This window comes from Ochlerotatus camptorhynchus, unplaced genomic scaffold, assembly GCF_037179485.1.
Source record: "Ochlerotatus camptorhynchus isolate MF236.1 unplaced genomic scaffold, CSIRO-AGI_Acam_v1.1 ptg000096l, whole genome shotgun sequence".
NCBI classification, from domain to species: Eukaryota; Metazoa; Arthropoda; class Insecta; order Diptera; family Culicidae; genus Ochlerotatus; species Ochlerotatus camptorhynchus.
Genome location: NW_027040586.1, coordinates 1909793 through 1936949, shown reverse-complemented (window position 1 = coordinate 1936949; position 27157 = coordinate 1909793). Strand labels below are relative to the sequence as shown.

General features: G+C 40.0%; 1 protein-coding gene across 1 annotated transcript; it reads right to left on the bottom strand.

Moving 5' to 3' along the window:
• Positions 1 to 23775: 23775 nt before the first annotated feature.
• On the bottom strand, positions 23776 to 26068 carry LOC135698845 (patj homolog). The gene has a single exon (XM_065218990.1). The coding sequence runs from the start codon at positions 26066 to 26068 to the stop codon at positions 23903 to 23905; it is 2166 nt and encodes a 721-aa protein (XP_065075062.1). The 3' UTR covers positions 23776 to 23902.
• Positions 26069 to 27157: the final 1089 nt, after the last annotated feature.

Here is a 27157-nt window from a genome sequence, read left to right as displayed (position 1 = left end):
CCAACGACGAGACAAAAGAGGACAAAGAGGCCAACGTAAACATCATTGAACAATACGGTATTTTGAAATCGATCGTAGATGTTCAGTGATTTATTGAATTGAACTAAATTCGTTATATTCCTTCCTAGAACTTAACCCATGCTAGTAACATTCGGTAGAAACTGAATCCTAACATTTACTAAGGTCACGAAAATTGTAAGTTTGCGAGGAATATTGAAGAGAAAGGACCTAATAAATGGTTTATTCTAGCTTAAAGCTTACCGCACAACATAAATCGGTTTGCTCACTACACACAACATCTCAAAAGGTCCTATCTGAATTGATCGATTCTCTTTCGTTAATAACTCAGCTGCAAAACCTTTCCCTGTTGTATTTGAAGTTTTAGACGCTAGATAAGAACCTCCTTTATCAAACTATGTGGTAAAAATAGCGCAAAATCTGTATGCATAGCAGTGGTTATCAAAAGAGAAATTCTATGAAGAGAATTGATCAAAGTAGATAAGACCTTTTGAAATATTCATCAAGAGTTGGAAACTTAGTCCCACAACAATATGGTTTATGGTTTCTCCATATTTTTCATGGACCTATTATATAATATAATATTAGGGACAAATAGGCCAACCGAAAGGACCCTGTAAAAGTAATGCAAAATTTTGCCGCTTTTAAAGTCAGTACAGAAAACTGTATCCCAGCAAGCAGTGTCCCGTACATTTGAAGCAAAACTCGTGCGTAATTTCAACACTTGTCACCCTTGAGTATATTGTAGGTCATCGCTGCTGAATTCAGCCGTTCCAATCGCCTACAGAGTAGAATCACATCCACACATACACAAACACACACGGAAATAAATTGCCTACGATGTGGAAATGCTTTAATTTATTATTTCAATTAATTTCGGAACAACCAGGGCAACTGGTGTGCTGCATGTGTCGGTTCACTGGACCAGATGCAATCAACTGGTGTACTCCAGAGCCCTGTAATTGCGATAACAAGCAGATGGTGGTGCAGTACTTATATACTCTGTCCAGCTGTCACACGCCAAAGGGCAACCGGAAGCCCTTTTGCTTGATGCTCGAGCAGTGTGCACTCCCGGATCATCGCCGGATGGTGATGTGTTAAAAATGAAAACCATCCACTGTAATTTCACTCACGTTTGATATAGTAAGGGGACTGGGCTCTCACAGCTCACCGGTTGTAAGTATGCAAGTGTTATTTCTCTTTTGCTTAATGGCCATAACGAGAAATTATCCATGTTGTACTGTAGGATTTGTGGCTGCTGGTTCGTTTGTGTGCAATCAGTGCTCTTTGGTTGGATGGCGGATTGTGTGCGTAAATAAATGGGTGTTCATGCACGCTGCAAACGGATTAAGGTGGAGACGCGCCTACGGGGAAGTAGGAAAAGATCATATATCATCATCTCGGTTGTTTGAATTAAATGTTTTCCATGTGAATGGCCTATTGACGTAGCAAACGCATTAACTCGGTGATGGTAATGAGATTCGACATTTGCCTCTTGATTGTATGTTTATTTGATGCAGTGGGTACACCCAGACGTTGATTATATTACGAAAAAGGGAAGATTATGTCTGTCGTTATTCAACAGGAATTTGATATGAAATTCAAAAATTTGATAGCGCGCTTGCAAAATATTGGGATGGGATCAGGTTCTACATTGCATTCATTGTAATGAGTTTGTTTGCTGTATCAAGTAGCGATCCATATTGAAAAGTGCCATGCAATCTTGCGAAATTCATTTGGGTGTACCATATTCGGTTTGAATAATTTGTTATGATTGTATCCTACAAGGGGCCATCACTTGCCATTGATTCCTTTTCGAATTAGATAGTTTTGCAAACCTCATTTAGTAGCCACGCCTTTTTTCATTTCAAGCTGAACAATACATTAGGCCCTAAGTAACATTGACAGATTCGTTGACTTTCTGTTTGCCTCCTCACGGCCATGTGAAGACATTCATAGCTAATTTCAGCACACAGATCGACAAACACGACAAGAAACGGTACCTATGTTATTAACGAAAGAGAAAGTCGTGCAGTTTCTAATAATAATTTTCAATTTCAACACATAGTTCGATGAAAGAAGCTATTATCTAGCATCTAATATGGAAAACACTACAAGCAACGGTTTTGTAGCCAAGTTATAACTGAAAGAGAAAGTCGACGAAGAGAGTCGATCAATGTTATTTAGAATCTAATTCACTGTTCAGTTTGAGTTGTCTACTCAGTATTTTTTGTGCGCTTTCTGAATCTTGAAAATTTTAAAGTCCCAGATCTTCAATTATGTACGAAATCAAGGAAATATTTTCTTAGGTCCGATTTTATAAATTTAGGCATAGTTCGGGTGCGTGACAATAATTCTCCAATATATTTTAAAAGTTCCATACCGAGAATACCTAAAAATCCTTCATAAAAACCTAAATATCCGAGCTCATATATTAACTAATATTATGATTGTATAAGCAAATTTGAAATCATAGAATTATCAAAAATTATCGAAGTACCGAATTCTTAACAAAATTACAGTTTCAAATTTTGTATGCTAAAGTCTCGTCCATGTAATTCCAGCTTAATAGAACAAAAATCCAAGTTCAAAATTTCCATTATTTTTCAAAGAACTACAATCATGAAACAGACCTCAGGAATATTGTTTATAGATTCTAGATCTTGATATTTTATCACCTATATCCAATGTTTTCATGTCCAAGATTTTTAAAATATTGCTCAAGACCATTCTTCCCGTTCTACACATTCAGCACAAGTCAACACATTAAGCCTAATAGACTTCAATAAAGTCTCGTGAACTTCTAGGAAATTCAATGAATGAACTTCTTGGAAGTTCCATGAACTTCTTGGAAGTTCCATGAACTTCTTGGAAGTTCCATGAACTTCTTGGAAGTTCCATGAACTTCTTGGAAGTTCCATGAACTTCTTGGAAGTTCCATGAACTTCTTGGAAGTTCCATGAACTTCTTGGAAGTTCCATGAACTTCTTGGAAGTTCCATGAACTTCTTGGAAGTTCCATGAACTTCTTGGAAGTTCCATGAACTTCTTGGAAGTTCCATGAACTTCTTGGAAGTTCCATGAACTTCTTGGAAGTTCCATGAACTTCTTGGAAGTTCCATGAACTTCTTGGAAGTTCCATGAACTTCTTGGAAGTTCCATGAACTTCTTGGAAGTTCCATGAACTTCTTGGAAGTTCCATGAACTTCTTGGAAGTTCCATGAACTTCTTGGAAGTTCCATGAACTTCTTGGAAGTTCCATGCACTTCTTGGAAGTTCCATGAACTTCTTGGAAGTTCCATGAACTTCTTGGAAGTTCCATGAACTTCTTGGAAGTTCCATGAACTTCTTGGAAGTTCCATGAACTTCTTGGAAGTTCCATGAACTTCTTGGAAGTTCCATGAACTTCTTGGAAGTTCCATGAACTTCTTGGAAGTTCCATGAACTTCTTGGAAGTTCCATGAACTTCTTGGAAGTTCCATGAACTTCTTGGAAGTTCCATGAACTTCTTGGAAGTTCCATGAACTTCTTGGAAGTTCCATGAACTTCTTGGAAGTTCCATGAACTTCTTGGAAGTTCCATGAACTTCTTGGAAGTTCCATGAACTTCTTGGAAGTTCCATGAACTTCTTGGAAGTTCCATGAACTTCTTGGAAGTTCCATGAACTTCTTGGAAGTTCCATGAACTTCTTGGAAGTTCCATGAACTTCTTGGAAGTTCCATGAACGTCTTGGAAGCTCCATGAACTTCTTTGAAGTTCCGTGAACATCTCAGTAGTTCTGAAAACTCCTCAGAATTTCTGAAAACTCCTCGTATGCCCATAAGCTTTTCGGAAGTTCAATAAACGCCTGGAAACTTCCATAAATATCTCCATAAATAAGGTCCAGAAACTTTTATTAATTTTCCAAAAAAGTTTCGTGAACTTCGCGGAAGTTTCATACACTTCTCAACAGATCCGTGAACTCCTCGGAATATCTGTGAAATATTCTATGAAAAATCGTCAACATCTCTAGAGTTCCGAGACCATTTTTGAAGGTTTGTTAACTTCTCGGAAGATCCATGAGCTTATACGAAGATCCGATCATTTCTATTAAGTCACCAAAAATTCTATAAGTTTCTTTAGAATTTCAATGACGATCCATGAACTTGAAGGAAGTTCCATAAACTTCTGGGAAGTTTCGGAAACTTATCAGAATGTCAAAAATTTCTCGGACGCTCCATGAACTTCTCTGAATAAGGTACACCTGAATTATACGGAAAACGGTGAAATTTTCTGAAGTTAAGTGAATTCATCGTAAGCTCCGTAAACTTCTTAGAAGTTCCATGCAATTTTCGAAAGATCATTGAACTTCTCTGAAATTCCCGGAACTTCTCTAAAGTTTTCGAAACTTCTCTAAAATTACCGGTAATTCTCTTCTTCTCCCGAAGCTTATCTGAAGTTTCCAAACCTTCTCCAAAATTCCCAAAACTTCTCCGAAGTTCTTTTCCGAAAACTTTTCCGAAGTTCACGAAGCTTCTCTAAAGTCCTCTGAATTTGTCTGAAAGTTTCTTGAACTTAATTGAAGTTTCTTGAACTGAACATCCCGGATCTTCTCTGAAAACCCTAAAGGTCGCTGAAGTTTTCAGTGGAATTTCAGAGATTTGAATTCTACATAAAAGTTCATGAAGCTTCATAGTCATGGAACTACAAAGACCCCTGAGACACTGCATTGTGCATAGGTCTAGTTTGCCATCTTGCGTTCCAGATCAATGGCGGACATTAATGTAAAGCTTCTACTCATTGAGCTCATACCGTTGATACACATATGGCGTAGCTAATGGGGGTGCCAAGGGTACTCCCTTCAGAATAATCCAGGCTACCTTCAGATTTTTTGGTGATTCTAATACCGACAATTTTAATTTTGTAATATTCAAAAAAAATCTCTAGGTGAGCTAGAGGGGGGTAAGTTCCTTAGGCACCCCCATAAGCTACGCAAATGCATTTCATGGTGTCAGATGCATATTCGCTATTGACAGGTCACAATATCGAATTTCAAAATGTTTGGACAGTTTGTTTGGACACATCAGCGGACATCCACACATCTATGTATTACATGAGTCCCAAACCGAAAATCTGAGAGTTGGTTGGAAATGCTATACTAATATCAACATGAAGCTTTAGTGTGATAATTTATTAATTAGCGAAAGTTCTGAAGAGGTGGTGATAGCTCCGGTAGAGTAAGGCAGTTTGAAAATTAAATAGAAGTTGAAATTGAGCGAAGAGCCATTAATGCAGCAGTAATAGTCAAACGCACAATCCTTTACCAAACTCATACATTAATGGATGAGGATGAGCATTAGACTGATGCAAAATTTGACTTTTTCGCTCCACAGTGCTTAAATAGTTTCAAATCGGGTCCTGATTAGCCTCCCAAAGTTACAACTCATTTGGTTAGAAACAGACTTCGCACAAGCCATTTGAAGTTTACATGTAAATTACTATGGGAAACCTCAACTTTTTGTTCATTGCCTTCTAGTCTTTTTCCATATTGAGCTGCGAAACAGTTCGATAGCCATCCTTATAGAAAATTTTCTCAGCTACAACTTTGCTCAAGATCGTTTCTATGTAAAACGAGACAGGAAAAAGTTATTAATTATTTAAGAGATTGGTAAACTTATGACATGATCAAGCAGCTGCTCTGTAGGCAACACTGTATTTTGCAGTGTGACATAGTAGCCTTGATTTTTATGTCCTATTCAACGCCCCAGAAACACCAATGTTGCCTGCTGAGCAGTTGATTGAGCATGATCATAAGACATCAGTGCATTGAACCATTGATAACTTTCGATCCTTGCATTTAATCAAAAAGAGGTCTTTGGCAAAGTTGTAGCTGGAAGAATTTCCTACAAGCACAGTTGAAAGTTTTTGAAGCAGACCGATATGGTGAATTATTAGATAGACATGAACAAAAATCTTGGTTTTACCATAGTAATTCCCATACAAATTTCAAATGGTTTGTGCCATCTCAGTTTCTCACCAAATGGGTTCAAATTTTGAGAGGTTAGTCAGGATCCGATTTGGAATCGTTTAAGTATTGTGGAGCGAAAATTTCAAATTTTGCATCACTCTAATGAGCATGCATATAACACACCATCGCCTGGAAATGCTTTCGGCAACGTGAGGCTTTATGTAGTGATAAGCGTCACTAGAACTATTCCACATCCGCAGACAGTATATGAGCAAGTCAAACGGGCACTCTTTTGCCTGTGGGTTTGAAGAAAAACTTCAAGTCCCCTCATCCATTAATGTATGAGTTAGGTAAAGATGTGTACGTTTGACATTAATGGTTCTTCGCTGAATTCCAACTTCTATTCAATTTTCACACTGCCGTACTCTAGCGGAATAAACAATCTATCCTCTTCAAAAATTTCTCTAGTTAATAAATTATCACATGTTGATATTAGTTTATCATTTCCAACTCCGAAAATCGTAAACTTCACTATGAAGTTACAAAAAAATATTTTGAACGAAAATCTGATTTGAACTACGTTGAGAGTCACGTTGAAATGTTTCGGTAAATGATCATCCAACCAATGGCGTTCTTTGCTCATAGATGCCTGCTTCTAGAAGAGCGCTTATGGTTAACTCCATACTGAACAGAAACTCTCGGCTGCTTGATCTTAAGCTAGTGAATGAAGCTGTCGTACTACTATGTTTTTTAAGCCTCTGAGTAGTTGATAAATTTCGATGCCGATAATCCGACGTTGGAAGCTTCAAACAATTTATCGGTACCCATTGTCTTCTAAAACACCATTGATGTACAAAGCCATGAATTTCATAGAACAGTTTTTGATATACAATCGACAACCAACCTGTGCAGGATGTGGACAAAATCCGCAATCTATAAATTCAGCTCGATTCTGCTTTGACATTTAAGGCACATTACTCGAACTTCAATGTCAAATCCAACAAGCAACACGGTTTCATTTTCAAGACTTCCAACGTGTTGTGAGATACTGATAAGTTTACGAAACAACCTGTATAAGAGCTCGATGCAGCTCTTTCATTTGATCGATCTTGGAATTCGGGGGTGCTGTAGTATGATGTGTTCAATGTAAATTCGTTCAATTATGCCCTTCTCACCTTCCTTATAATCTCGCTTAGAATGGTCCAGTGAGCCTTCCACCCTACAAGGATCGTTGTCAACGTCTCTGGTCTTGAAACACTTGAACATAGGCCACGTGAACCAGGCAGCGATTGCAGCAATAGTGCTAATTGGTGAAATAGAACTACGGATTATATAATCAAATACGGGTCAAGTCAACACGTTTCAACGAATTCCTTATCAGATACAGGCTATAGGATAGGTAATTAAAAAAAGTATGAATCTCTCGGCATTAATCATGAAAGGAGATGGTGAGTGCACCCCAGAAAGCAGAAGTATTGTCAATATTTCCATCAAAATTTTCAACAATAATTTTGGTGGGTCATCAATATAAGATTGCGCTTCACTTAAATTATTGTAACAGTTCAAATATTCCGAGCCAATCCTGTTAAAAGTTGTCGCGGAACAGGCCGTTTCTGCTGCTGTACTCAAATAGCAGGGGAAAATGAGGTGAAATATTGAATCCCGAAAACAAACTTTTTTACTGCACTCACACGACAGATGATACGAAAATATTTCCGTCAATATTTTCATGTCAATATGTGCAATAATTTGTTCGGGGGGAGGGGAGTCATAAATAGAGGGTCGCTCCTCACTAATATTGTTGTATCTGATGGAATATACCAAGTCAAATCTTAGCCACCTTGAAAAAAGTTGCCGAGGAACAGGCCCACCTGTTGCTATAGTTAAACAGAAGAAGAAATATTGAAACATCAAATCAATTTTTTTTTGATTTTGCGTCAATATTGCGCATTTTGCACCAAAGTAGACTCCTACGCTAAAAATAATCCCTCAACAATGTTTTCGCTCATACTAGAAGAAAACAAAATTAATTATTTTCAAAGTTCTATCACCACTAGTATGTCGATACTAGAGTCAAAAAGACGTAGAACTTCATGCTGGATCATCGTTCACGCATTTAACGACTGATTTGAATACAGTGCTTTCCCGATTTTGCCTACCCCAGATTTTGTCATTCATGTAATTTGAATGATTCCTCCATTTAAAATGTCAATTGTTCATTCCTCTACTAAGAATTATTAATTTGAAATTGCTGTTTGCTGGGTAAATCATTTTTTTCCACGGAAAACCTATGGTTCTTGAAACATTGCTCCATTATCAAAATCATTTTCCTCAGAAAATAAAAAAGAGCATTACATATTGATTGATTTTCAATTTTCAAGTAATTTCGGCATCGCAAATTCTCGAATTCGACGAAGATAAATAACATCTTCAATTGATCAATTCAGATGGTCAAGTTTTGACCCCCTTTTGGCGCTACTGTATATGAACGATCAAATAAAAATAATGTGGTAGCCACAGCATAGTTCTGTCAAAACCTCAGTATTTTCATTGATCCATTGAAAGGGACGATGCTTCAGCCCAATCAGTCCTTTTTTTTTCCTTTGGTTTGTTTTTTCCGTCGATCTTGTTTTCCGTGCTGAGCACCAATGCTACCGACGTGCCAGGAAGGCAGCTCCCACACCTGGACCCTACCTATCGACCCATCAACTCATGAACCGGGGACCAACGGCTTTACTTCCCATCCGAAGGAAGGCGTGATCAGAGATGTTATGCCTCAGAACATCCCGGCGGCGCCGACTGGGATTGAACCCAGGCCTGCTGGGGTGAGAGGTAATCACGCTTACCACTACACCATCGGCGCCGTTCAGCCCAATCAGTCCTATCAGGTTTTGTTTTGTTTTGGCCAGCCACACAACATCCACGGTAACTTCCCCCTTCTCGACAATACTGTTTGTTAACGTGGGCAGCCTTCGGTTTTGCGATCAAAGGAATTATATCTAGTTTTCTTTTGCAATATAACTAATACTAATACAAACAAACTAAACCAACTGCCAGAGGAATCCACTCCCTCACCTGATTTTGTTGGTAGTTTTCGGAGATTGAGCTTTTATTCGTGAGAAATTGGTGATTGAAGTCATTGCTTACAAAACAGTTACGCCCAAATCTCAAATCAGTCCGAATATAAAGGTTGTGAAGCATCTATGTTCGCCGTAGTTTATTTGAAGGCTCAAGGGAATTAATCTACTTAATGGGTTTGAATGGTTACAACAACTCGAGTAACGGTATGATGAGCGGCTGGGTGGCCTCAGAGCGACCGTTTCTGCCTAATAAGCAAAACATAATGAGTCTAATCTCAGGCCCATTCACATTCAAGATTTGTCAATCGTTTCATGTGTTAATATGACTACATGGTAATAACAGCAACTCGATGAGCAGAAGACCGTGGGTTCAATCCAAAGCTTCTTCGCGTTATATGATCGTTACGACATCAATTCAGCTTATCGTTTACCAAAATAAACCCTACTGCAAACCCAACCCTCTTAGCCAACATCCCAGTGATTCCTAGTGGAAGTGCAGATCATTTTTCGGCTTCCATAAAAGCGAGTGTCACATCAACACATTCCTACCCATTCCTTTCTTGATCTGCGTTTGGGCGCGGTCGGCGCTGGTATTGCCTAGTTTAGTTTGAGATCACCAGTTTTTATACATTGAGGGTGAATGCTAGTCTCAAGCATCGTCTATTGGTTCTATGTGTAGTTACAGCTGGTTTAGATTGGCAATAGCAGAGTAGCAACCGTGGGTGGTCAGTCATGCTCATGCTCATGCTCGATAAAAATCTATTGTTAAATGAAGTACTTCGTTACATTAGGAATTGAAATTTTTTATACTTTCTGGATTGAGCGAAACAAATTTTGAGGGAATATTTTTAGCACAGGAGTCTACTGTTTCCTTTTTACTTTTTTCCCATATAAATTTAACACTGCGGTGAAGCCAACAACTTGCCTGAGCTACGGATAACTCCATTCCAAAGAACAAAAACGATTTTCGTGATTCAGACTTACGCTTTCATGCTGATATTTGTATTGTATGTATTTTGTTTGAAATTGTATTAAGTTTTGCGATAGTATTATGAAAAATATGGAGTTCTTACGTGTGATTAAGCACGGTAAGTCACACCAACTCAAACCGACTATTCCTCATCAGACTTCAAAGGCACATAACAGGCAGATGAAGATAAATAAATTAGTAAAATGGGTGGAATTTCACTAATGAATATTCACTGGCGTGCACAGAGTGGGGCAAGGTTTCTTGATAACTTGATTTGAAGGTTAAATTGATACCCTTTTATTGCGCAAATTCCTTTGAGATGGTGCCTGAAAATTTCACCACTAAGGTGCATGAAGAGACAAACTTCAATGAAATTTTTTGGTCAACAAATTGCACCACATTGGTGAATACAAAAAAATTCTGGTGTATTTTTTTCTCAATGTTGTTCATGGAGCGTTAAAAGAAAATGGTAAATTTAAGGTTGAAAAAATTCACCTTCGTTGTGGTAAATCGAAGAAAAAGCTTTTTATTGAATTTTTCTGGTTTAACAATGTCATCAAGGTGGTGCATGGAGGGACTAATCAAAATTAATAACTCTGGTTCTAAAATTGAATCGCGCTAAAAATTTGGAGGTGCACATTTAACTGAAAATTTATGGTGGAAAGTTCGCAACACTGTGGTGAATGTAAAAGCAAGGTTTATTAATTTTTCTGTTGCATAATTTGCATCGTTCTGATGAATGCAAGCTTCATTGAAAATTTATGGTAGAAAATTTGCACCATTCTGCATGAAGAGGCAAAGCCTGAAAATTGTACCACAAAGGTGCATGGTGAAACAAACTTCACTGACAATTTTTGGTGCACCGTTCTGGTGAATGGAGGAGCATGCTCTAGTGAAAATTTCTGGTGCGAAATTTGCATCGCTTTTATAAATGAAATGAACAGAAAATTTCTGGTGGAAAACTTGCACTAGTCTGGTAAATGAAGGAACAAGCTTTACTTAAAATTAAGCTAAATTTAAAATTTCTGGTGGAAAATCTGCACTGTTCTGGTGAACGGAAGGGCAAGCTTTTAGAAAATTTTTGGTGCTAAATTTGCTGAATAGAGAAACAAATTTTAATAATAATTTCTGGTGTAAAATTTGCACCATTCTGATGATTGGAGGGAAGCTGCTTTACTGAAAATTTATGATGAAAAATATGAAAATAGGGGCAAGCTTTATTTGAAAATGCCTGGGGGAAAAGGAAAAAGGAAATCGGCACCAATCAGAAGATTGGAGAAGCAATTTTAATTGAACATCAAGGGTGGAAAATTTGCATCGTTCTGGTCAATTCAAATTTTCTGGTTTAAAATTTTCTGGGGGCAAGTTTGTATTGAAAATTTCTGGTGTAAGATTTGCAACAATCTGCTGCATGGTGGGGCAAGCTGAAATTGAAAATTCCTGTTGTAAAAATTGACCAGTTCTGGGGAATGGAGAGGGCAAGCTTTATTGAACATTTCTGGTAGAAAAACTACAACGTTTTTGGTGAATGGACGGACAGCTTAAACTTGACTTCCGAGAAGAACCTCAAGGGTATTGAATTCTGAGGACAGTTTCAAAAGAAAAGATGTCTGGGATGATTCTATGAAAATTCTGCGAATAATTTCTAGTGAATCCTGCAGATAGTACCAAGAAAATTTCGAATAGAATACTGAGAGAATCAAATTTAGAATGTTTTCCAAAGGGACGTTGAGGAAAATTTCAAGGGGATTCCGAGGATAATTTCAAGCTTATTCTGGGAAGAATTTCTGGAGAATACAGAGGAAATTCTTCTGTAACTTTAGGAGAATTTCAGTTCCCAAGTGTTCTGAGAAAAAAAAATGTTCTAAAATATTCCGAGAAGAACCTCAAAGATATTGAATTCTTAGGACAGTTCCAAAGTATTTCTGGGAAGAATTCCAAGAAAATTCTACGGATAATTTCTAGTGCATCCTGCGGATAAATCTAAGATAATTTCGAAAAGAATACCGAGAAAATCAAATTTTGATTGAAATTCCAAAGGGAACAAAATTTCAAGCGAATTCCGAGGATAATTTCTAGCTCATTCCGGGAAAAAAATCTGAAACTCTAAAGGAATTTGACTTCCAAGGTGTTCTGAGAAAAAAAACAAGAAGAGATCTAAGCATAATTCAATTGGACTTCTGAAAAGAATATCAAAAGAGCTCTTAGGAAAGTTCCAAAAAAATCTGCGAAGAACCTCAAGGATATTGAATTTTGAGGACAGTTCCAAGGGATTTCTGGGGAGTATTCCAAGAAAACTCTGCGAATAATTTCTAGTGAATCCTGCAGATAGTTCCAACATAATTCCGAAAAGAATAGTGAAAATTAAATTTTGATTGAAATTCTAAAGGGATTTTGGGGAAAATTTCAAGAGAGTACCGATGGCCCAATGGCTGGCAGCACTGCTGGAGTACAAGCCAAGTGCAAGGACCGAAACAGCAATATACTTTTATGAAGAGCTTTGAGTGTGGTGGTTTATTTTCTTTTGACAGAAATACGTATTTCGTCTACTACTTGCAGACTTCATCAGAGCCAAGTACTCAACACCACTGATCAAGATTGGATTGATCAAGAGCAATATACTGTTTGTTCACTGCTATGCGCACTGTTTGAACCTTGTACTTGTCGACGCAGTGTGCATGCGAAAGGAGAATGCGATTCTTATTGGTCATTCATGTCGGTTTGTCGGTGCTATCATCACCATCTGACGTGACTTCAGCTGAATCCAACCACCAAGGCAGCAACATTGCAGCAAATGTGTCATTTCGGTTAAAGCCCTACTATTGCAACCATTTGACGAACTGATCATCATGGACATTGTCGATGGGATTAAATTGCCAATTCCATTGGCTGTCTGAAAGCAGTTTCCATTGAAGAAGATGAACCACCACATATTTTTACATATAGGGGAAATGTCTCTAATGTTGGCCTATGGATCTAAGATTGGGCCCATCGCTAAAAATCTGCTATTTATTTATTTTATCTAGATGAACGCGTTATTGGGACGTTACTAATGGATATTTTTGGTTGCTATTGAAAATTTAGTCGATTGCTGAATTTATATATGGGCCCAAATTAGGGATACTTAGGCCGACATTACCTGCATTTCCCCTATGAAAGATATTTTTTGAGCTGTAATCACATTAACATTCTGCAGACATACTGTAAGCTAAAGTTATCATACACTGATAGGCAAAATAAAGTGCCCACCCCATCATTTTTGAAATTTCTCTCATTTATTTGGTTCAAATTCAAATAAACACACCGTAGTCTGTTTCGATGTCTTACCTTTATTATTCTTTTAAAGTTACACCTATGGAATACTGAAAATATAAAGTTTTACTTGAAGTAAAAGAAAATCAATTTGGATTGAAAAAGAAAACAGTGACAAAAAAAAGTGCCCACTTCAAAAATCGGTATGTTTTCGATAAGTTTCCATCGGAAAACCCCTCGATTGTTTTTGTTTTGAAAGTTTGACATGTATTGAAGCAAACGGGTGGAACTGGTGCATTTGTACACGTGATCGCATTTGAATCAGTTGAAAAAAATGGAGGACGTAGTGATTTCGAAAGCAATTCCCGTGTGTATCCGAAAATTGGTTGTTCGTGATGTGCAAAACGGTGAATCGCACCGGTCTGTCGCTAGGAAGTACAATATCAGCAAAACAGCGGTCGGGAAAATTCTGCAGAAAATGAAATCGTTCGGATCAGTGGTGGATCGCCCTGGCAGAGGCAGGATGCGCAAAACGGATGCGAGAACGGACACCAAGATCATGCGTGAAGTGAAGAAGAACCCGAAGGTAACTGTCCGCGAGATCCAGGAGGCTCTTCAGCTAACAGTTTCCAGTCGAACTGTTCGTCGCCGTCTCGTAGCACAGGGGTTGAACAGCAAAGTTGCTCGGAAGCGCCCATTTATCAGCAAGGCAAACAAAGTCAAACGGCTTAAGTTTGCTAAGGAGCATGCTGATAAGCCCCTAGAGTTCTGGAAAACGGTTCTCTGGACGGACGAATCAAAATTCGAACTGTTCAACCGGAAGCGACGGGTTCGTGTGTGGTGTAGATCGGGTGAGGAGCTTCAGGAGCGCCACATACAAGGCACGGTGAAGCATGGAGGAGGAAATGTGATGGTCTGGGGGTGCTTTTCGTGGGGTGGAGTGGGAAGCCTGGTGAAAATCGACGGGATAATGACGGCAGATTCCTACATCGACATCCTGCGGGAAAATCTGGAAGTTTCGCTGATCCAGACGGGCCTTGAGGAGAAATTCGTATTCCAGCAGGACAACGATCCGAAGCATACTGCCAAGAAGACTAAGTCTTTCTTCCGGTCATGTCGAATTAAACCACTGGAATGGCCTCCACAAAGCCCGGACCTCAACCCCATCGAGAATTTGTGGGCGATTCTCGATGCCAGGGTTGACAAAACTGGTGTTACCAATAAAAATAACTATTTTGAAGCCCTGGAGCGCGCCTGGGAAGAACTAGATCCACAGCACCTGAAGAATCTAGTGGAGAGCATGCCGAAGCGCCTGCAGCTGGTCCTGAAGGCCAAAGGAGGACACATTAACTATTAGGCTGGTATTCTTTTACTTTATTTTATGTTTTCTGGAGTTAAAATGCAGTGGGCACTTTTTTTTGTCACTGTTCTTTTTTACACCCATTTTGATTTTTTTTTCTTCGAGTCAGTCTCTTCTTTTTATCTGGTATTCTATAAGTGAAACTTAAAAAGAATATAAAGAATAAGATATAAAAAATACTACAGTGTATTTACTTTAATTTGAACCAAATAAATGAGAGAAATTCAAAAAATGATGGGGTGGGCACTTTATTTTGCCTATCAGTGTATACTGGCTGCAACTACTACCATTGGCACAAGTCATAAAAATCAATCAAGTTAAATGTTGAAATTTCCCGATAAATAATTATTGAAACTATAACTTACGAAAATAATTTAACAATTAAATCTTTTAGGTTTTGTTACCTGTCCACCAATATTGGTTTGAAAAATTGTTGAATTGAAAATAAACTACAAAGAAAATATACGCATTGCTGAAAATTCGCGATCAATTTACCCCCGGTTAACGGTACTTTCAACTTAGCGTTTATTCAATATGTTGTTTCATATTTGTGTTGCAGCACACTGTTTGTACAAATTTGGCCGATCTAAAACACACCCACTCGAATGTAAACAATTTAGTTATCTAACCCTCCCACTTACGGTACACTAATGACAGCTTCCAGTCTGTACTTCACTAATGGAGAATCCAGCGTAACTTTTCTCATATCACCACATAAGAGTCAAGATAGAGTCACCGCGTCACATCTAATGGCATCATCTTTTCGTGACCAAAACCCACTGATGTGCACAATCTTCTTCTGCTTTCAACACCATTCCTTCGCCAATGACAGCAGCCTGCCAGAAACTTGACGTCGTTCGTAGAAAACGAGAACCAACAAAGTACGAATACGTAATCCATGCCAGTTAATTGAGGCAGACATCGCGTGTGTGTTGCTGCTAAAATTGGCAATTTCTCCAATTCAAGTTGTCTACTTCAGCTGTAGGTAAGTACCTACCTACCGACAACAAAGAAGTTTCACGGCTCAGTGACATGCTTGCGTCTAATGCATCTTTGAACGAAGCAACTCCACCCCACTTTGTTGGCACATGGAGCCGCATGGTAGATTATAACACATCTCATAAAGACTTTATGAGCAAGACGAGTTGATTAAAAAGTCTGCGTAGATTTTTCCGGCTTTCATCGCCAACGAAGCATGCCCTTGGTAAATAGAGTCCCATAAAGGTAAAAATTCTCACCTTTACTCGAGCGGCTCAAGGAAACTTTTATAACAGTAAAATTTAAGAGCGACTACTGGTTTGCTCATTTTTATCGCTACTTGCAAGAAAAGACAGGACCCTGAATGGTCCATTCGGGTGGGCAGAGAATGTAAAATTTAATATTATATTCCTTCGGAAGTGTCGAAGCAAACAAAAGTGGACGCTCAAGATCCTGTGAACGAATGCTTTGCCACAGCAACCAGTATCTTAGCTATCTGCTGCCTCCTGTATCTGTAGCGAGTTCTCGGCTCTGCTTGGCTGACAATATCAAATACAGAAGGAAGTCGGGGTTTTTCCATTTTTCGTTTGCACTGAGAATAGGTACTACGAGCGTTTCCCCAGATTTGATGGTTTGCCTCGATGTTTACTCTAAGCGACCACTTTTCCAGCTCCTTTTGCTCCTCGCCAGTACGGGAAAGTTTGTCCAAGTGGCAAATTTGGGACCGAAGTTTCATTTGTTTCAGTTTTCGTAGCAACGGAGAATTCCACCCAGTCAGTGGAGGGAGAGCCTTCCGTTGGCTGTTCGACGAAATAGAAAGTGTAGAAAAGTTTTTTTTTTGTTGTGTGACAATGTGATAGGAACAGTTTTGGGAGAAGCGTTTGTTTACCTAGTGTACAGTATGGTTTTATACGGACAAACAATGGCAGATGAAACAGGTCGGGTCCGAAAATGTACGGAACGGAATGGATTCTGCTCTGGATGGGGATGTGGTGAATATTTGATAATGCATTTTTTAATCATGGGAGTATTAATTTGCTGTAAAAGCATGTACGGAGGTATCTAGACAAAAGAGAAAGTTGTGGCTTCTGGTTTAAATTTTGAAATCAAGAGAACCGCATAACAGGCATTTTTTTGTTTATAGTTAATTTTTTTTTTTTTTTTTTTGTTTATTGATTTATTTGATAAGGCTCAACCGAATTAACTTTACAGAGCCGAGGATTCTTGGTCACTATACAATACATCTTAAAACTATAGTCAAAAGGTACAACACAGTAAACACTTTATCTTCCGCTATCCAAAAAGCCTCCTCCATCAGAACTGGAGCCGCTTCCAGTAGTTTCATTGTATGGCAAATTGTTGTATGCCAACGAGGGTCAGAGCGCGTCCATTGCAACAATGGACGCAAAACGTGGTCAGCACTCACACACTCATCACGAAACGGTTGCTTTCCAAAGTCGACGACGCATCGACCGAAAGAACTGCTGATGAAGAACAATGAGGAGGACCACACAATGGTTGCTGCCGATAAAACAGACGATCGCGTAGCACACATCGAGAGTGGCCTGCTTTTGTCGACAGCCGAATGAACACTGTTTATAGTTAATGTATTTATCAAAGCTCAATTGAGGTAGCTTTGAGAAGCCGTAATTCATTATGCGTTTTACAATGTTCCTAAAACTAAAGCTTGTTGAAAAGGGCAGAATACTCACAGTTTACTCGAGGTTACAATTTGGTAATACTCCGAACACAAATGTGCAACGGCATGTTGGCAATGTTTGACAAATCATTGTTCATAAATTTATCGATACATTTCTAATCTATTGATACCCAATAAATCTTTAAAGTCTGCAATTTTAAATGGCGCCAATAGATTTGAAATTCGTCAATAAATGGCTGAGCTTTTTTTTCCAAACATTACAAGTTTCCGTACACATTTTACCGGAGGCATCGTGCTCGAAGTGTTAATAGGTTAGAAGCCGATCAAGGAAAAAATACACTAGATAGATATTTACATTGTTTTCTCAAAAACCGTTGTATAACTGTATTCGACGATTAAATGTTGGAAAAGCTTGCAAAATGTGTTTTTTTTTGTCTTGGGTATATTTATCACTGCGTCCATTACTTTGATCTATTGTGATATTTCCCGTTTTGATATTGCTTTATCAGTTATGTCGTACCACTATTTTGTGAAGCGACCGACATGGACTGACCAAAAGCATTTTCCCAGCCAGGTATTACATTTAGAATGAAATTTACTACTTGACTGGAACCTGCATTCCAAATATCAAAGGGTTCTGCCAGCCCCTTATCCAGAAAAATACGCTTTTTATTGAATATTGCTGCACATGAGCATAGCAGGTGTTCAGAGTCTTCCTTTTCTATGCCACAGAATCGACACATATCCTCTTGAAGTTTTCCTGTTAACTTCAAATGATATTTACATGGACAATGTAATAGCACTAAGATCTTTCTTTGATAATTCAAGAATTTTGCTAGTCGTTGTTCCAATTGGTCTCCACTTTAATTTTTTTCAATTTCTGGACCTCCATTTTAAGAGAACAAGCAGAAACTGCACAGAATGGTTCTGGTCCTATGAATTGCTGAGATGATCCTAGCCTGGCTAACGTGTCGGTTTTTTCATTCCCTTCAATTCCACAGTGGCCAGGAACCCAATATAAGTTTACTTGGTTTTGACAGGCAAATTTCTGAAGTGACATTGTACATTCCCATACGAGTTTTTATTTATTTATTTTGTTTTTCTTCATCGGACTTAACGTGTCTAAATGAAGCCTGATAGGGAAACGCCTAGAAAAGGCGTAAAAACCCCATATCTTTTCGAAATACATGAATCACAATTATACAATACAATTACAACGAACATTAATCAAGTCTATAGCATAAAAAAGTTATCCTCCTATGGCATAGAGTTGTCCGTGAATCAGGTAGAAGTCCTCGTTATGCAGTTGAACCGGAAGCAAAAAATAAACAGGTAGCACAATCCTTCACGTGTACATTAAATGGACAGCTACTCACCTTCTCAGAAGTCTGCCTTGAATACGGTGACGAAAGGTTTCCGCTGCACAGTTGAAGTCGAAAAACTCGTAAAACTCGTTGAAACGCCCAGACATGAACCGTATTGGGTCATGCAAGCTGTAGTTCGCAGCACGAGGCCCAAGATGCAGGAAACTCCTCGGCCGAAGAACTCGTTCGGGTGCGTAGATTTCGAATTCAGCCAAGATTCCTGGAAAGTCGATATCACCAATAAGTACTTTCGCTGCGAACACGGTCTGACTAATCGTCCGCCTATGTTCTAGTGTTTCAAGACCCAGGAGTTGACAACGATCTTCGTACGGCGGAAGGTTCACAGGGTCATTCCAAGGAAGGTGACGAGGGGCATACCGAACAAATTTCCTTTGAACAGATTCAATCCTCGCTATCCAAACTGCTTGATACGGGCACCATACTACCGAGCTGAATTCCAAGATCGATCGCATTTTAGACAGGCAGGATCGCGAAACTCGTCAGCGATCTTGAAAATGAGCCCGAGTTGCCTGTTAGCTTTCGCAACGATGCCCGAGTAATGAAGCATGAATGTTAAGGCGCAGTCCAGTGTGATTCCTAGGTCACGAACATTGTTCACACGTTGCAGAAGTTGGTGATTTATCGTATAGTTGAATGCCACTGGTTTCAGCTTGCGATGAAATGAGATAATATTACATTTTTGTACATTCAACGTGAGATAGTTTCTTGAGCACCACTCTTCGAAAGTATCGATTAGGTGCTGAAGCCGCAAGCAATCGGCGAAGCTACGAACAATCACATAGATCTTCACATCATCCGCGTAGAACGATCGGCAACCAGTTGGGAGGATCAGTCTGGCCTCATTCACAAAAATCGAGAATAGCAATGGTGCCAAGTTGCTATCTTTGAGGAACACCGGAGCTGTTTGTAAAATAGTCCGATTGCTCTGATCCGATTCTAACACAAAGTTCCCGATTGGTCAGATAGGACTGGAACCAACGAGTTAAACCCGAGGATACACCGAGTTTTTCAAGTTTAGCTAGCAGTATGGAGTGGTCAACCCGGTCGAATGCAGCCTTGAGATCTGTATATACAACGTCCACTTGCGCTCCAGCTTCCATACTCCGAAGACATAAAGAAATGAACGGAGCTAGATTTGTTGAAACTGCTCTCTTGCGATAAAAACCGTGTTGGTCAGGAGAAATGTAATTTCTGCAGCTAGCGAATAATGCGTCGTTGATGATGATTTCGAAAACTTTAGAGCAGGCACTGAGTGATATGATTTCGGTAATTTTCGACGTTTCTCTTGTCTCCTTTCTTGTAGATCGGGAACATGAATGACGATTTCCAACGCGTAGGGAACTCCCCCTGCTGTAATGAAATATTGAACAGCTTCGAAAGCGGTGTTGTAAGCTCTGAACAGCATAGCTTCAGGATGCTTGAGGGGATCTCGTCAAGGCCAGCAGCATTAGAAAATTTCAGCTTCTTGATTGTAACCAAGGTAATCGAAAAATTGAAAGCATCACTGGGAGTGTCCCTCACCGCTTCAGCAACTTGGGACAACGAAGTCGTAGTGTCATTGAAAATGCTTTTGAAATGTTCTGCCAGAAGATTGCATTTCTCAAGGGAATTGCTGGCGATTCTATCACCCAGGTGTATTTCGACTGGTAGCCCCTCCTCGTTTCGTTTGGTATTCACGAATGATCAGAACTCCTTGGGATTAAGGCGTAAATTAGCCTGCACACGCCTAGTGTAGCTCTTGTAAAGAGTGCGGTTATATGTGCGATATTCGTTGCTCGTTGTTGAAAATAATCGTTTGGTGAATGGGTTACGAGCACGACAGTATTTACGGAGGGCCTTCGATCTCAGACGCTTCAAATTTCGTAGTCGAGCATTGGACCATACGGGTTTGGGAGAGGGTCTCCTCAATGGGACAGAATCAGTTATTGCTCGGCCAACGACCTCAGCGAAGTAGTTGACGGCTTCATCAATAGATGAACACGTGTCAAGGAACTGCTCTACGAAAGTCAAGCTCATGTACATCAACAGGGGGGTTATCGTAGCGAACAAGAACAGATAGGTTGATGGAAACTTCCAACGCAGGATGATTGGTGTCGATTCAATTACGATTGAAAAGGACTACTGACTAAGCCGACTGTGCACGTCGAAATAGCTATGGACTTACCCTAATAATCTATAAGGACATCAGATCGCATAGAGGAATACCAAACGCCTCCCCTTTTTTTGACGTAGGACTACGCCTGTAATTTCTATATGGGGGTACACTTTGTGAAAACTGAAAATGGAAGATGTAACAAAATTATGAAAGATTTTGAACGTTAGTTACTCAGCTGCCTCTGGACCGATTTAAATAATTTTACCACCAATAGATCAGAATTCTACGCATCTATTAAATTTAAGACTTTATAATTTTTAGAAATGTCACTATTGAAAATTGCACGAATGTGCAACTGTTGCTATGATAATTAAAATTATCACCGATTGCTTGCGAAAAGCGATTTCCCTAACACAGATTTCAAAGTTGAATTTCATCCGGTCTCACCAAACTGTGTTTCTTCAATCACCGCGCGGTGAGTGGTGGTGTTCTCCAGTACACAACGAAAGGCTCCCCGAAAGCAGCTAGCTATCAAGGCTGGCCTCAACCGTTGATCGGATTCTATGTTCTAGTGATCGAAATCAGTAGCTCTTTGTGAGTCGCTGTGGGCCATCTATGTCAAGCGCATCATACTATAGAGTATAAACAGAGATAACCCCGCTCAAATTCCTATTTCCATACAAAACACAAGCTCATACTGCAGTTAATAAATAAGATTTATTATATAAGACCACGTAGTCCTACATTGCCATTGCGTACAACCCCATAGGGCTGTCCCTTGTAGTTTTTGGAATATCCTTCCGTTGGCTAACGCCCGTCGGATAGTGGAACCCCAAAAATAAAGTTGTGTAGCCCTAAATTAACTGTATATTGTAAAAAGGGTGATTTTTGGGAAATGGCTTGATGGTTACTTGGGCCCACTCTCACTCACTTAAAAAGTGTAAAAAAATTAAACTTCATCCTGAATGTGACAGCTTTGCACCATTCAAATATTCATTTCCTCGCGTTTGTGTCCCAGCATACAAACAACTACACGAACACTAAGATGAGAGCAGACATAAGTTCCTTCAGGAACTTATTAAACCCAACAGAACAAACAAATTGCATACATTAGACAAATGCGTATTACGCTCAACAAGACGAAATATGGAACTATGAAACAAGTAAGAGCTTATTTAGTTATCATTATCACTTGAAATATTCAGAACATAAATATAAATATCTAATGCCAGACTCCAGACACTCATTTCATTAGCATCTAAAAGCAGAATAACTAACAATTTCAAACGAGGTCATAAGTCCAACTAATAAAAAGCGAAAATCTCTTCCTTTTGGAAATCACATTTTACTCTCCATCGTCACCTGGGCGTTGCGTTCTAATGGTTTGAAATGATTCGGTGAAATTTTCCAGAGTCGCAGAAACGATCCGCAGCGCTGTGACAGCTTGAACGCACCGTGATGGAAAAAGCAAGTAAGGCACCAAAATGCGTGCAATCTGTTGATCTGTTCGTAATCGAACAACATACCGATTTTATTTAAAAGTAGGTATGGGGCGGCTTGAGAGGGTAGAAATTGCGTACGGTTTCAGTTCGACTCGAAATGGTTTCTCTGCTCCGACTCGCACTCGGCATCGGAAACTGAAGCTGAAGACTCAATCTGTAGGTATATGTATTTGAAACGGCAATGATGCTTTTCCCCTCTTTAAAGACCATTCGGTTAAACAGCGAAAACGAAGATACTGAGTGGCAACGGGACTGAGCTGGTGAATTTTCCTGATTCGATATTATTTTCCATTTTCGCTATGGCCGGTGAAGTTGTAAGAACCTGGAAGTCGTTCGAGGATTTATGTTTCTAACGAGCTTCTGAGGTTTTTTTTGTTCTTCGGCAAATCTTTGTGTGAACCTATTGCAAAAATGAGAACTTTGTTGTGTTGCCGTGTTACTGGTTTTAAATCATCTGCTTCGCTTATGATTTATAAAAGCCTTATCTACCGCACTTTTCCCCCCTTTTCAATATACACAAGTGTTTGCGTTATGGAGATAGCGGTGGATCTCTGGATGTGCTTGGTTCTTAGCAGTTTTCCTGCTTATCTCGAGTAGGCGCTATAAAATTTTGCAGCAAGTGTTTTTCTCCACTGTGGGTGGGTTCAGATCGCAAGCTATTTATGTGTCTTGGTTATTTTATTGTTTTTCTTAATCACTTTGTTCCCGACAAGAGCGCTTTTGTTGTGCTGTTTTCTGCTGCTAATTGTGTTTTTGGTTGGTGGAAAACTGAGAGAGGGTTGCTCATTCTACCTTGTTTGGTTTTCTCGAAATTCAAAACGCTGAAAGGACATTTTCTCGACAATGTAGGTGGTGCTTTTTTTCGCTTCCAAGTGATGCTCAGGAACATTAAAATTTTAACAACGTACAAAAACGAAACAATGATATTTTTTTTGAATTAAACGATTCTTAATAAATAAATTGTATTAACTATTGGTCGTCATTCGAGCAGTAATTTGACAGCAGTTCAAGTTTAACATATAACATATAACTAATATTATTTACAAAGTTGTCAATCTTCCAATCCAAAAGAATGAACAACCCTAGCCCAGGCCGGTCGGTTTTAATCCCGTGCTTTTTCTTTAGGTGCTTTTAATACTCCTGCATTGTGCTCATTGGATATATTTTTAATTCTGTCGTGTTGTTTGGTTGCGCTAAAATTTATTTATCTACACTACTGTTGTCTTTTGTGCCTACTATATATGCTTCATTCCTTCTGCCATCTTCCAGCAACACTACTATACTGTCCGCTTTATCCAAGCACAACAGCCATCCGCAGTTCTTAAAACAAAGATTATCAGTATGAATGTTCCCTAGTACTCTGCATTGCCTCTTATGCCGTTCATCTTGTGATGCAGTTTAAATCAACCTAGCAATAATTCGCCGTGATTATCCTTCAATAACTAAAGGCATATCAACTGATGATTCACTTTAAGTTCATAGTAAACTTTATGCCGCACACGCCGATGTACTCAATGATCATACAATAATCGCCAACTGATTGCATGGTAAAACTAACTGGTTAATGAACTGAACTGATCTGCTTTTAGTCAATGTACCGAGTCTTGCTACCGATGATTAGATGTCAAGCTCGAAAAACAGATCAATTATTCGTAGTTAGGTGGTGGGAGTTTCCGGTGTGGACGATAGATTGTTATCCGACGTGGACAGTGGCCGGCAAAGACCGATACGTGCCGTTCCCAAAGGTATTCCTTTCAATATACTCACCGCTTGGTCCAGCGTGGCACCTTGAAGACTATGCTCGTTGACCGAAACGAGCCGGTCACCGGGGAAGATAAAACTGGTTGCTTCAGCTGATCCGCCTGGTATCAGCCCACGGACCACGATGACTGTTCCTTCGGTGTCCAGCGGATCTTGATAGTCCAAGATTGAGAAACCGAAGCCACGTTCCGTTTTTTCGATGTTGCAATAAATTATCTCGTTGGTCCACAGTGCTAGGCCAGACACTTGTTCGACGGACTTGGACCGTTGTTGATCCGTCAAGGTCGCCGTACTCGAGGTATACAGCGAACTTTCCGACTGAGCTTTCGTAAGAATACCTTGCAAACTTTGTAAACTTTGCAATCCACCGGCGAGCAGACTACGTGCTTCAAATGCTTCCGCATTTTGAGATGTATTGATCACAGTAGGAGCTGATGATCCGCGTGCACAGATCACTCGCACTTTTGAGGGTAGTTCTTTAAGAATCTTAACCACTTCGATATGTTTTAAACCCTGCAGACGATGTTCGTTCACTTGCAGCAATTCATCACCAGGCTTCAATGTCCCGTTCCGCCCTACGGGACCATCTTCCAAGATCGACCGTATATAATGATGAGGGCGAACCTCCACTCCCCCTTCCACTTCCACCGTGCCTTCCAAACTGATTCCCAATCCCGATAACTTCTGAATATCAGCAAATATAACCAGACTGTTTCCCATCTGTCGTTGCCACAATTCAATCACCGGATCGATTTCCACTATCGGCGTAACTAGCTGAGAAGCACTTCGAACTTCTTCCCCGCGGGAGTCAAACACTAGCTCCAGATCTTCTCTGAGTGGCGTCGTAGCAGCCGATGCCGCCATCGCAGACAGCACAGCACCGTTTTCATACAGACCGTTTTCGCTACAGTCACCATTTTCCAGCAGAAACACATTCGAATCGAACGTAGTCGCCGATTCCATTTCCGGATCGATTCCGCACTCACCGCACTCGGTTACCATGGAATCGGCGTCCGATTTAGCCGCACATATCGATAGCGTCGTCACCGATGGGGACTGTATCATGGAACACCTCTGATTACAATGCGATAGCTGTGGATTACTGGTGGCGGCAGCACTTGCCGAACTTGTATCGATCAGAGCCACCTGCAGGTGTTCGTACTTTCTGCCCCGTAGGAATCTCTCCAGGGTCAATTTCACCGCAATATCCGTATTTCGCAAAATTTCCACCGCCTGATGGTTTGTAACTCGACTGAGCGATTTTCCATCCACAGCCACGATACGATCGTTAATCTGAATCATTCCACTCATCTCCGCAGCACTTCCCTCGATTATACTCTTCACAAAGATTCCCGAAAGATCTTCCTCTTCACATACGTAGCCGGCCACGGTTATTCCCAAGCCGTAAACATTTTTTCTCAACTCCACCTCGTAGGTTTCCGTCTCGGGCGTCTCCGGAAGATCCATATAATCCAGCGGATCTGGTGATGGAAGAACCGCTTCCAACAATGGTTGACTAAGCACTTGTGGAATCGAAATCGACGAAGGAGAAATTAAAGCTAGGCTATTATTATCGATATTTATTGTATTGTTCACGGCGACCACCTCGATGTGGGTCGGACAAAGCTCTTCGGCTTCCTCAACGGGCGACTGCAGGAATGCTCCGGATGTATAGCCGGCCGTCTGCAGCAGGGTCCGGTCGAGTTCCTCTGGATCGGTAAGCATTTTGGTAGGAATGATCGGTGCATGGCTGGCTAAGGCTTGATAATCTGGAGAGGTAGGTTCCACCGGCCGGGCCACTATCAACCGTACCTGTTGGCCAGATTGTCGTAACACCGTTGCCACCTGCTCCGAACTAAAACCGCGCAGGTTAACGTCGCCAATTTGGAGCACATGGTCACCGCTCTGCAGTCGACCATCGCGCTCGGCCACCGATCCGGGAATCAACGCTTTTATGACCACACCCGTGCTGCGGCCCCCAACGAGCATAAATCCGAGCCCGTTGCCATCGTTGACGAGATCGATTATCTCCACCTGAGACCACTCAGTGCTTAGGACCATGACGCCAGCAAACACTGCACCGTGTTGATATGAATTTGCATAATCACTGCCACAAGAGGGCGCAGAAGTTCGGAGTTTGGATTGTTTAACAGCCTGTGAAAGTAGAAGAAACGAACACATGTTAATGATTGAAAGGTCATAGTTAAGAATATGTTGGACTATTGGTTGTCTTTATTTAGTAGGCCAAATTATGAATATGTATTTTATTAGATAAAAATCCAATCAAATTGCTCGTGAACTGAGATCTTTGATTATGGTATAAGTAAAAATCTAAAAAGTTCCAAATTATTTCCGTTTCCAATGCATTGTAATTTGTGTGATGAGTGATTAGTCTCATTAGTGAGATTGTCGCGATTCAGTTTTCAGTTTCATATGAACCGTTGCCAAGGTGGCACTGGCGACAACGCTCTGATGAGACAACGAAACCCCACCCCTTAGCTCCTCCCCTGAACCTATCCTTCAACAATGTACCCCTATAACCTCGGGTAAGCCTCGAGTATTCGGCCCAACCCCTACTAGACATAGAAATAAGTGAATTTTGTTACAAGCAATGAACAATGAATATTCGGCTCAGTAAAGCTAACGCAATTGAGCCTTCTAAATAATCTAAATAGATAAAAAAAAAGAGTGGTAATTGGCCACTTCAGTGAGTTTTATAGCGAACTCTATTGATCAAAATACCGTGGACCCCCGCTAATCGGAACGACACTTCATGCATATTTTTTTTATCTAGTTCATTTATTTGTAAGGCTCAATCGCGTTTTCTTTACCGAGCCGATTATTCATTGTTATTGTTTCAAACAAAATTCACTTAATTCTATGTCTAGGAGGAGTTGGGCCGAATACTCGCGGCTTATCCGAGGTTAGAGGGGTACATTGTCGAAGGATAGGAAAAGGGGAGGAGCTTGGGGTTAGAATACATACATTTCATCCAACAAAATTTCCTCGACACTAATGTTTTGAATGGGATGTGATTAAAATATGGTAATACAACACAAAAAAATTGTTTTAAAGCTGATGAACATGTACGAGTTTGGTTGTGCACAAAGGGGAATGAACGTAATGAGTGGATGATAGATCTCTTTTCTA

Coding starts and splice junctions, on each gene's coding strand:
- LOC135698845 (XM_065218990.1), bottom strand. CDS start 26,068: ATGGTCCTAAGCACTGAGTGGTCTCAGGTGGAGATAATCGATCTCGTC.